This window comes from Lissotriton vulgaris, chromosome 8, assembly GCF_964263255.1.
Source record: "Lissotriton vulgaris chromosome 8, aLisVul1.2, whole genome shotgun sequence".
In the NCBI taxonomy this organism is placed as follows: Eukaryota; Metazoa; Chordata; class Amphibia; order Caudata; family Salamandridae; genus Lissotriton; species Lissotriton vulgaris.
The window spans coordinates 843,880,805-843,893,634 of NC_141696.1; the positions used below are offsets into that span (position 1 = coordinate 843,880,805).

The following is a 12,830-nucleotide window of genomic DNA, read 5'->3' on the forward strand; positions in this document are numbered from 1 at the left end:
ATAATGGTATGTACAAAAATATCAAAAACAAAATATTGATGCCATAAATATAGTTGCACAAAATATTGTATATATATATATGTGTATATATATATAATCCCCACAACCCCATACCTAAAGTTAAACTGTAAAATTTAATTAAATAACTGATAGTATTTAACAACTAATTATAAAGTGAGTAAAATGTATTTACTCCCACCCTTCACCCCTATAAATTCAAAAGTCACACGCCCCAAAAAATGAAACAATTACCCTAATTGATTATTAATTAATTAATTATTAATTAAAACAAATTACTTCCCACCCTTTAATACTTAAATCCCCAGAACCCGCAACTAAAATTAATTACAAAATTTCCATATGTGTCAATTAATTAATTAGTAATAATTAACACCTTAGCAGCTATGGACTTCCAGCTCCAGTGGTGAACGTTCCATTGCGCAGGTGCAGTTGGAACGTCCAACGGCCGACGGCAGCACTCCCGAGGTAGTGGTGCCGTCGGCCGTTGGAATAGGCGCAGCACTTAAGGTGTTAACATCTAATAATAATATATTAAAAATAAATTACTTCCCACCCTTTACCCCTATAAGCCCCACAACCTGCACCTTAAATTAATTACACAATTACCATAATTAATTGTCAATTAGTTAATAAATATTAATTTAAAACTATTTAATAATTAATTAAAATAAATAACTTCCCACCCTTTACCCCTATAAACCCCACAGCTCACACCTAAATGTAGCAAAAAATATATAAAACACAATTAATATTATACAATCGCAACTATATAAATGAAAAATATTCATTAATTTATTATAATTAAATTACTTCCCACCCTATTCCCCTATAAACCCACAACCCGCTACAGAACTAAAATATGCTCAATTTAATTAAAACAAAGTTAATAACTACTAAAAATGTAACACTATACTAAAAAATATAAACAATACTTAAATAAAAAAATACATCACATACATTTAAAATATATACTAAAATACATAACACTAATTAAAAATTCGATATTTTAAACAACTATTTTTTGCAAACTATATTAATGACTTTTATATTAATATTTATTACCTAAACGTCGTTATTGTTGACCACGATATTCGTGCTGTCAATATTTCTGTGTCATGATATTTAAAACTTGATATTAGCTTAAGTCAACATTTCCAGTTCGATAGTTTGACTGAATACCATGTCCTACGATACCCCTGGCACTGTTATCCTGCACTCAAGGGTCCTAATAATAGTGTCAGGAACAGAAAGTAAAATGTGTGTTTATTTTATGTAGTTTCCAAAATATGCTCTTTCCCTAGTCGCTCAACAGCAAATAGGTGGCTCATGAGGGGCTCATAATGGTACAAGGTGTTAACACTCTAAATTCATGGGGCTAAACTGTGAATGATGTCGCTTTTGGTATCCCTGGCATTTTGGTGAATTACCATCTATGAAGATACAATTCCTACCCCACTGTAATAAAACACGCTAGCGATGACCTTCCTATATACATGAAAGAAGGATATCATATCTGTTCTTTGTTGACTGTTGAGTTGGTCCTTATTGTGATAACTCATTGCTTTTGCAGGTGCTCAGTCTGTGAAGCTCCAGCCATGGTCATGGCAGTTCACAGCCAAACCATACAAATACCCTCGTGCCCAGAAGGGTGGTACTCGCTGTGGATTGGCTACTCATTCGTCATGGTAAGACTCCTATACTTGAATAAATTATCCCATGTTATGCATCATCTGCTGCCCATGTCAGACAGGAGAAAACGGATTGAAAATTAACACAGGGGCTATGACTGTTGAGATCCTTTGGCATCAGGACGTCATTTCTAAGAGGGAAGTATCTCACCATTGATGATAGATTGCAAACACCAGTTAAACTAGTGTCTCTTAAAGGGGTGGAATAACGCCCAACAGTGGAAATCTTTAAGCAGATTTCTGACGATTGAATTAAAACTGAGGTGGCAAATGCATTATGACCAGTTACCAGAAATGGGGCATCCTAAAACGTAATCCTAAAATAGGCATTCTAAAATGTAATGCTCAAAATAAGATTAGTTTTGACTTGTCTTAGAAATAGTTAAAAGTAGAACCACATGCAACTACCTGGTCCTAAGATCCAACATGTCAAAAACATTTACCTAAATACACTTCTCAATTAAGAACACTGATGAAACTTCAGATTGTTTGTAAAATATATATATGCCATTGTAACACGCTACAGTGCTTTAATGTCATAGATTCAAACCAATAAAAAATATTTGAGAAAACATCACTACCAGGAGCCATATTTTAGATTGTTGAGCTTTTACTGTGGGGGAGCCTCATAAATTGGGACTCACCCACAGTGAACTCAGGATGTATGAGACTGCATGGAGATTTTACTGGTGTCCCCCTGGCTTGACCAGGCCACTGCGTAGCAGCTGGAGTAAGGGACACCGAGCTGGTTTCATGCAGACACGTGTACATGCGTGAGCACACGTGTAGGGGCTGTGCAGGAGAGATTCCTAGCGTGTGCTGTCCGGGAGCAGCTATAAGATGAAGGGTGTGGCAGGACTTGTGCAGAATTGGGTGGTGATATGGAATAGGCTTTATACACTGGAAAGAAACATGCCAGGAAAGTCAGTTTGTTTTACTGTGTTTTTCGCTTTATTATTCCCTTATGGGGATGTGGAGCCCATGGGCTAGAGTAACTTTAATAAGGCCTACAGATTCCAGACACACACTAAAGTCCACTGTAGCGGATGTGAAAAGAAGTATTCTGCAGAGTCCAAAGTCATATTTGTACTGCTTTTGGGTCCTACAGAACTGTCATATTTCTCTGAGCTAGCCATAACCAGACCCTGGCTGAGGGCTGACCTCAGCAGGATGGATTGATAACCTTTCTCCCACAATCGAAGGCCTCCTCTCCAGGAAGAGAAGATGGGTGGGGCTACAGGCTTATCCTTCACTGGGTGCCAGGCACCAGGCTGCACCAAGGAGGAAAGGCAGGGTGGGGGAAGAGGCTTCAGAGACCATGTGGCCAGAAACCCTGGACTACGCCATTTTAAACAAACCCAGAAGCTGGACAAGAAGGAGGGGGCAGGGACGTGATGTGTCGCTGTTGGATAGGCCAAAATGGGACTTCCTGCCAGCGCCCTACTCAACTTTAAAAAGATGCTTGCACAGAAAGGGAAGCTCTCTTTAGGGTGTGGTATGCTGAGGTGGAAGGTGCTGAAGCCTGGAAATGGCAGTTGGAAGGAGAGATACCTAACTGCACCAGAGAAGAGCCCAGGACCAGTGCACAGAAGCAGGGGCCTTTGCGCAGGGAGAAGAGAGGACCAGGAGGAGAGCAAGGTGAAAGGCTGGTGCAGGGAGCCAGTGAAGACCGCTCCCTGCAGAATGCATCCTCTTGGAGACTTGGAGGGCAAAGGAGAGTGCTCCCAGAGGCTGGGGGTGAAAATGAAGAGGCTCGGACCCCTGGGGGCTGAGATATGCCCCCAGAAGAGACTCGACCTTTAAACTCCGAGAAGACCAACGACGAAGCGCCTGGGGCTCCGCTGCCGGTCTTGAATGTGCCCCCGGAGTGGGTCCGGTCCCAAGGGCTGCCCTCCAAAAAAGACAAGTCGAGCTACGCCGTTGCGCAACCCGTTAAATTGCCCAGTGGGGTGCCAGGAGACCGCCCTGGCCCCTGCCGACGCTGAAGCCGGGAAGCGCCGGCACGCTCCCCGGAACCCGATGAGCGAGTGGAAGGCGGGGGACAAAGTGTAAAGTGGTGGCCCAGGGGCCCGGGACCCCATCCCCGGGCCCTGAAGAGAGGAGAAGTCACTCTTGGGGGCCCAAAATGCCCAGAGAGCATGGGAGTGCCGCTGCACTCCCCCAGGCCATAAGAAGGAGGTGGGAGTGCTGTCGCACTCTCCCGAGGTCCTGACGGCCCAGCGAGAACCTCCGTGTCTGCCCGCAGGAGCGGGCAGACCAGAAGACTGGTGCCGGCTCCCACGGTAGCATACAAGGGTGCTGGCCGGGTGGGGAGCCGGTGGGGGCAGTCAGGGTTGTGCTCCCTGGGCTGCCCTCCACCAAGGATGGCGTGCGGTAGTCTTGGGTGGAACAAAGGAGTCAGCGCTTGGGCCCCGGGTGGGACCGAGCCCCCACAACCAGCGGCAGGAGCGGCTGGGGGTGGGCTCCCCGAGCCGCATAACCCTCGCCTGGGGGTCCAGGTGGGACCGGGCACCCACCGGAGAGTGGAGGTGGCGCGAAGCGCCACAAAGTTGATCGCGGCTCTCCCCGGCACAGCGGGAGAGCCGCTGCTCTCATATTCATAAAGAGGAGCACGAAGTGCCCCACAATGCATTGCCAAGCAACTGGAAATTGATTGTTTTTTGTGCTTAGTGGCCCCCAGAGGAGGGGGTTACCCTCATAGGTGTGAAAATGTGCTGAGGAAGCTGCTGGAAACGCTCAGTCTCCTCCCCAGCACGAGAGAAGTCCCACCCTAAGTCACATGGGGACTTAAAAAGAATAACCCCTCAAGGGCTCAGCCAGCATGTTAACTCCTCTTGGGCTGAATCTTTCGTTCTACAGCTGGAGGAGGGTTGAGAAGTGCATCATGGAGTGAAGGGCTGAGTTGGGGATGTCTGGAGAAGGGCATCCCCTGGAGGTGAAGAGGTGTAATTGCACCAGAAATGCTTTTACTAATGTTATTTCTTTTAGATGAACTGAAGGTCACATGCTAATGTGAAGTACTGGTGTGAGGTGATGTCATATGCAAAGTGGGATTATGTTGGCAGACATTCCTGCTAGGGTGTCTGGCTGTATATGCGTAATCCTGTGATTTAATCTTGTAGTGTAGTTCCTAGTTTCCCACTAGGCCCTGCGCTTTGGAATAACATAAACAGTAGTATCGACGTGGAACTGCTTATATTCCAGGCCTCCACTGACTATGCTAAACTTAATTGGGTTGTGTTACCAACTAGCTCAGAGGTCACTGGAAACTTTCTTCTCTGCATAGGAAGTGATCAGCTTCCTTGGCACAGACAAGAAGGGATTCAGCTTTCCAACAACCGTGCAACATGACAACTTTGCTCCTCAGATCAAGAGTCAATCTCTAGGGTCGTGTGAAACAATAGACATAGATTTCACTCAGTCAGTCTAGTGCAGTTTACTTTCACGAGAGGTAGAGAATAGAGAGACGGGCAAGTATCAATAAAGGGTTAACATTTATTGAACAGTCTTTCTTCTCGTACAAGAGAAATGTATTGCCACAATTGCAATAATTGTTATCATAAAAAGTACGTACAGTAAGATAAGTATTGCGAAATAGAACTGTAAAAGCATTGATATGGTTTCTTAGCCATACAATGGTTTAAAAGTAATAAAACATATATACAGTCATATATACATCAGGCTAACATACTCAACTGGTGCTTCTAACTAAGCCTACCCCAGTGTGCCTGACCTAAGCCTAACACGTGAAAGGGGAGTAAGTAAGTAGCTTTAAGTTAAGTTGGTTTTGCCAAGGTTTGTTTCAAGAATTCTCGTCTAAGGGTTTAGTCAACACCATACCTCTGAATAGAATGATGGAGGATTGGTATCTCCTTCAGGGGTCTCTCTCGATATCCCAGTCACCCGCGAGGGTAAACCGGAAGCGCCGGGACTGGATTTCTCTGCACGAGAAAGGCAGCGGCTTCTCTTCAGCGCGTCGAGGAAGGAGGGGTGACAGCGTCCGCGGGCAGCTGGAATCTGCTGGATGTCTTCGCAGAGGACGGCTGTTCAGCTCCTTAAGCGTACTGCACCATAGTTCGCGCTGTAGCGGCGATAATGGTAATCAGCAGCTTCACCACCACAGGATAGCAGGCTGCAGCGACAGAGTGCTAGATTTACCAACACAGGGTCATGCAGGCAGCTGGCATCAGCAACAGTAGCTCGCATTGCTTAAGGCAACGTTGGTAATATTTATACCTGACAGGTGCCGGGTTTGACGCAAGTTTGCTGGACATAAGACGTCAATTAAAGATGTCACTAGGAAGTGACAGTTATCAGTTGCTCATTAGAGTTCCATTACTAATCAAAACATTTTTTATCTTGTTGAAGAACTCGGAGTGTTATCTAGGAATATCAGATAGTGACTGCTGCTCTGTCATTGCACTAATTGGTCGCAAAGGAAGTAGCAGAGAGTCATGCTGGAATGTGGCTCTGTTCGTGTGAGGCCAGAGATGACTTTTCAGAAAATCGCACTTGAACGGTTATGCCAATATAGGGAATAAATGGATTTATAGCCGAATAGGGGCATAAGGTCACAGTATCGATCAGGAACCTAGATAAGCACGCAACACCCACTCCACGTTTTCATGTCCATCAAAATTACTAAAACTAAGCAATAAGATGCATGTGTAACATTGCCCACCCCAAAATACATAAATGCATTCGAAATAGGCGTACTTGTAATACATGGAATTTAGGTACTGTACGTTTTTTTTTTTTTAAAGCATAATAATCATTCAAAAATTATTGCATATGAAATCAATGAACGATTATGCAAAAGGAATTACACATGAAGTATCTCTGACAGAAGAAATGCGAGATAAATCATCACATAAAAATGCATTGTAATAACATGTGTGCTAGAGGCTGGTGTAATGTTGTTATGTCTCTAGATGTGCTTAGAAATAGAAGTGTGAAGCTTCTGTTCTCTAAGAATAGTTTTTACGTTAAGCAAAGAATTGTTCGTGCCAAAAAGGTCAATATTAGAAAAATTGTCCAATTCAAAAAATTATTGCTTGAACGGGGAAAAATACATTTCCAAAGTTCCTGGCAGTTTTTGTTGATCAAAACTGAAGGCCGAATTCAGAGTTCATGGGAACGCTGTGTGTCGGAAAGCTTCTCAAAAGTTATTGTTTCTCTATGGGTGAGAACATCGTATCAGACAGGCTCTCAAAGAATTGGTCTACAAAATCAGGTGATAGTTCAACCAAATTAGTTAGCGCTGTAACTTGGCAGGTGTGAGAATAATTGCTGTCATCGAAGGCAGGACCAGCAATGCTCACAGAACGTTGTACCTGGATGATGTTGCTTTTGTCACTCGCTCCACTGTTACCACTTGGTTGTAGTACAGGAGTCTCCACGAATGCCGTCATCAGGATTGGTAGCCGCTGGGGACAACACAATGCGTGAGCCGTTATTGGACTGAGCAAAGTATCGACGTCCATTGGTACTGCTGATGGAAGTGAAAGACAGATGTCCAACACGCATTCATCGCCGCAAAGCATACACCGTAGCACAGGTAAAATGCAATTTTGCCATATCGGTCTGAATGAAAGGAACCAGGTCATGTTTAGATCTCTCAGCCTGGCCAATCCGAGGACATTAGTTATCCTGTCCCGGTAGCGCATTGCTAGGATTGTCTCTTCCATTCCCATGGGAGCTATGTCTGAGCCGAGGCTTGCCATAACGTAGCAGGAGGGTCAAAAATAGAATCCCTGCAACGAGTCCCAAAAATAGTGGTATGCCGCCAAAAATGGAGTGCACAAAATTAGGAAAGATTCCCAAAATTGCCTGGAAGGGTGTTAGCAGTCCCGTAAAGACTGTCTTAAATATGCCTGGGATGCTTGTTGCACTAGACATGTTAAGGAGTTGGCTGAACATTTCTACGTAATGCATGGGGCAATTTGTTGATAAAAGGTCATGAACCTCAGTAGCCGTCCTTGCGACTAGAAGATCATACGTCTCTTTAGATGACGTTATAGGCACTGTTGTCTGTAAAAGTACAGATTTCATTTTGCTTAATGTATCAATTCGTATAGAATAGAGATTCAGACGAGGCCAGAGGGGAGTCACTATGTCTGGAGGCCCGCTCGGGAACAATGCTTGCATACAACATTTGACCATGGACGTAACTTGTATTAGATAACTTTTCCCTGGCGTCAGGCCACAACATCTGTGATCCGTTGTAAGAATGTAACTCCCGTTCGCGAGTTGCATAAAGAAGGGCTCTATCTGAGTTGCAGGTGTGACTAGCTGGTGGCATGAAAGGTTGTTTGAATTTCCATCACATGCTCCGTGTAAATTAATACCCTGACACAAAAGTATACCGCTTAGTGAATGTTTACAGTTATCACCACTAAGAAATACATTTTTGTCACTGTCACTATAGCAAGAATGAGTGTATGGTAATTTCCATTCGGATTTTACAAATCCTTTACCCAATTGTTCATATTGGCCAGCAGGTATGTATTCAAGGCACTTTTTAAATCGGAAAGTTGTTATCGGAATTGTGATAATTCCGTGTATTATCCATTCAATGACAGGACTCTCTGACATTGTCAATGGTAATCTCTCGAGTTTTTCGATGCTCAGGATTGTATAGTCTGCTCCTTTCTGTGCCAAACTGATCTGTTTATCAGTAAGGTTAAAACTGGAAAATAATGACGTTGTGTTGATTAAACGCCAAGGCACATAGCCTGAACGAAGATTTTGCAGCGTCCAGCCTAATTCTATATTAGAGCGTAATTGAGATTGGCCATGTTGTAACATTAGCAAATCTCTGTCTATCACATCAAAGGCAGATGATACAATATTGTCCAAAGAATATATTCTGGAAGACAGAGTCATTAACCCATTGTCTACCACAGAAAGTGATTTCTCCAAAGTAATACGATCAATTTCTCGTATTTTTTCAGCAGTTTCAATTTGCTTTACTTTCCAAGCCTCGTTGTAAGCAGCATAGATACTGGTCGCTATGAAACGCTTTTGACGCTGTTTGCGTGGTCCAAGAATGAAATCGCGCAAATCAGCACCATCTTTTAGTAAAGACAAGTGTTGCTTAATTTCAGCCAGTGTGGATGTAGTTAGCCATTCTAGGCAGAGTTTCCCTACACTGTATGTTGTTATAATCCCTGGATGTTGTCTCTGGGAGTATCTAGGGTCTAATCTGGTCATTTTTAAACCCTGTGTTTTGTTCAGGAACCTATCTTGACAGCTATTTGTGTCTGTAGGCCAGATTAACCACTTTTTCCAATCAGGATGTGTTCTGTTGAAATGTAAAATTTGTGACACGTCTAACTCAATATCTGTGGTTGTATTCTCAGGTATTGGCTTTGGTATAGACGGTGTTTTAAGGTCTTTGATCTTAGCTAGGCCAAGACAAGATGTTTGGTGTATTGTGTCATTTAAAAATAACATTTGTTCAGGTATCATGCAGGTTCTAAATAGTGCTTCTATGCCTTGCACCTGCCAATCTTTTGTACCCCAAATTGTTTTTGTTTCAATATTATTTTTCCAATAATCAAAACCAAATGTCATCATTTTGTCATAAAATGCTTCTGAATATATCAATTTAGAATTTGTCAGCATTGTTTTCATTCCTGTTTTTTCTAACAGTTTGTAATAAAACGTTTCTGCATCACTGGTGTTAAACCCTGAGAAGTATTTGAATTTCTCAAAAAATGCTTTAGAACTGCTTTTAGGTGGTGTAGCACAATGTTCCCATTGATTATACATAAAAACATTTCTAGGCTGTGCAGATTTATGCAAGTAATGATCCCCATAGTGGGTGTAACAGAATAACTGCTCATAACTAGATGAACCTTGTAAATAATCATGATCTGTGAATCTAGCTGACATTACTAAATCAGACATCATGTCATTAATACTGTTAAAGTCCCAATCATCAGAGAATGTACTTGGTGTCACAAAGTCACTTAAGGAAACCTTTAGTTGATGAGGATACTTCAGGATTTCGACCGGACCATATATCTCATAGTCTGTTTTCTCCCATACCACCCCACCAGGTATTGGAATTGCTGTGACATTTACTGTTGACAGTTCTCTTTTCTTCACGTGGGATGATCTGTGTGGTTTCAGGACTAGGTTGATGTTCTGACTTGCTGTGTCCATTCAATTGTAATGAACTTTCCTAAAATTAAAACTAAAATTAGGCATAGTAGGAGTATGAATACCCCTGAGATTATCCAATGCTCAATCAACGGTGAATCCAGATATAGTTCTTTGATTTGTTGAAGGAGTCCTGTTGTATTTTCTTTAGAATACTTTTTTGTTTCTGGCATCACTTCGGGGTCATTTAAATCTTCAGAGAAGTTGTCGAAGTTGATGAAATAACCAGAGGCAGTTCTGTCAATTGATGGGATTGTTCTTTCAATCTGTCTCTCGGTAGCACTTTCTGATGCCACATCATTGTAGACTGGTGTTGTTTCTTGACGAACTGTTTCAATCTGTATTTCAAGAGGCACGAGTTCCATGGCATTATTGCATAGTCCTTCATTGTGCACTGCAGGCTGATCGAATGTGATGAGTCTTTCAGTTTGAACCTCTTGGATTGTTGCAAGTTTGGGTATTCTGTTGTTTCTTGGGAGTCCACTGGGCCTACTGTTGATTATAGGCCACATGCTTGTGGTTTTACCAGATCGATAGACACGACTCTGTTCTCCTTTTTACCAGCAAGGGGCGGTAGCACAACTGATCTTGTTCCGGTGACTGCTAAGACAGGTACTGTTTTTCTGTAAGAAGGCCCAAATTCCTTCTTCACCGCGATCTTTTCTCTGACTAGATCCCCAATCTTTGGAATCCAGACAGGCCTTGCTGGGGCTGTTGCGGGTGGTGCCTCGTCAGTGGTACTTGGCTGTTGTTTTAACTTTATGTTGCTTAATGATTTTCTTGTTTCATTCAGTTCCTGTAAAACAGCCAAACGGTCTTTTACATCAAAGTGCGTTGTTTCTTCTTGTACCACTGACATCTGACTATCGAGGTCCTGAACGCTCATTCTAATTCCGAACAATAGTTCGTATGGGCTGAAACCTTTTAGAGAATTTCTTGGCATGTTGTTAAGACTAGTCTGGACACTTATTAAATGTTTGACCCACCCAGCACCTGAACCTAATACCTTCGCTGTTATAGATTGCTTTATGTCACGGTTTTTTCTTTCTACCACACTATTCCCTTCCGGGGTATGACGGACAAGAATACCGCAACCCAATTCCCATGCTGGCCATGGCCTCCCTATAAGCTCGAGAGCTGAAAGCAGGACCCTGGTCAGAATGGAACGTGGTAATTGCGTATGTGCCGATAAAGACTCGCAAATCTTTTATAACCGTTCTAGCGTCAGCCGAGCGCTGGGGGCTCATTTTTTTTAAGTGCTTTTCGTCTTAGCTGTTAATAGGACGCAGGATGGGGTGTAGGCAGCGTTACGCTCTTTCTAACTGGTAGCCGGTAGCAAGGTTCGCTACTGCGATCCCTATTACAGTTTTCACAGTTGTTTGCATATATTTGGTGTTCTACACTCATTCCCGGCCATCAGAATACTGATTGTAATTCAGTCAGTGATTCCTTGATCTCTCTGTGCCTTAGACCCAAACCCATGTGTGCGTCTGCTATTAAAAATATTCTCCTGTTCATGTTTGGAATTACTCTGTCCCCCACTCCAGGGATTCGAGCAAAAGGAACGGAGTTTGCATCGATTATGTATGCATAATTGAGTGGATAGTTTACGGGTAGTGCTGCACAGTCGCCTTTTACGGTCGTTTTTACTGCCAGCATGGTTTCTCCGTCTATGTACTTATCTGTACGCTTTTTTGTGGCTACGGAAGCCGGTTTAGTTGCTTCCGCTTTGGCTGTATTAGCCAATGAATTCCCTGCAACGTGAACGCCATCACGTTGAAGACTCTGTGCGTGAATCACGTGAGTCTTTTGTAGTTCTTTGTGTAAAAGAGCTACCTCGTTCCAGAGCAATTTATGCTTTATTGTGGCACCTGTGTCATCTTTGTAGTCGTTTTCGATCCAACTCTGCAGTTTATTGTTGTAAGAGTTGACGCAAAAATGAGAATCGCACACTATAAGTGTCGGGAATTCACATTCTGCATTTTCTAGCGCCATCTTTAAACATCTGATTTCAGTTCTCTGAACCGAACAGTTTCTTACAGATTCAGTTTTTGTTACTTTCGGTCTGAATTTACCGCACAGCCAACGACCTTTAATGATCGCACATGCTGCATTGTAGGATTTACTCTCTACATTAAAATGCTGTACAAAGCTATCTGTATAGATTATACAGGCGTATTGTGGGAGAGGCAGAATTTCGATTGGCAGAGGATATTGTTCTTCATATTCTAAATCATTCAGTTCTTTGTATTGCGGGGCGAAAGAGTATTTCACGTCTTCCGCTCCTAGAGAATCTATACACTGTATCCATTTCGGATCCAGTGACACTGTAGGCAGGTTTACTGGGCTGAATAGCGCTTCGAAGGCGGATTCCGCTGTGAGGATATTAATCCTTTTGCCGTGTGCTAGTTCTCGTTCATTTGCTAATGCGATTTGCACTGCGTTCACAGTTCTTTCTGTGGGACTGAATGTTTTTTCTGCTTGTGTGTACAAGTGAGATTTAATTGAAATTGGTACCTTTTCTCCCTCATTAGAGGTCAGGTACGTGAATCCGCATCTTCCTGGGATGACTCGGATTACAAGATCGATCGTGTTGTCACGTGTATCTAATTTTGTTTTTGCTAACATGTCTGTTTGAAGTGATCTCAAAATTTCTGTGTGTTTTTGAGTCCAATTGATTTGTTTTAAATCAGGTTTTATTAGTTCGTAGAGAGGTTTAACCCTCTCTGCGTAATTTAGAATGTAAGTTCTTCCGAAATTCAGAAAACCTAGAATTGATTGTAAATTCTTCAGCGTTTTTGGAGCTTGGAGTACAGCGCACTTCTCTAAGAAGTTGTCCGCTAGGCTTTTCCCTTCACTTGATAATTCGTACCCTAAAAACAGTACTGTCAGATGGGCAATTCGGGACTTTTTAAAGTTGAATTTGTAACCCTCTGCTGCGAACCCAAGTATAAT

At 42.7% G+C, this 12,830-nt stretch overlaps 1 protein-coding gene across 2 annotated transcripts in view; it reads left to right on the top strand.

The window, feature by feature from the left end:
* Window positions 1–12,830, top strand: part of COL4A1 (collagen type IV alpha 1 chain) — a 515,832-nt gene that overhangs the window by 478,080 nt on the left and 24,922 nt on the right. For both annotated transcript variants that reach the window (XM_086934756.1, XM_086934755.1), the window contains exon 50: window positions 1,592–1,706. In XM_086934756.1, coding sequence (XP_086790882.1) covers window positions 1,592–1,706 — 115 coding nt within the window. The remainder of the gene's footprint in view (window positions 1–1,591; window positions 1,707–12,830) is intronic.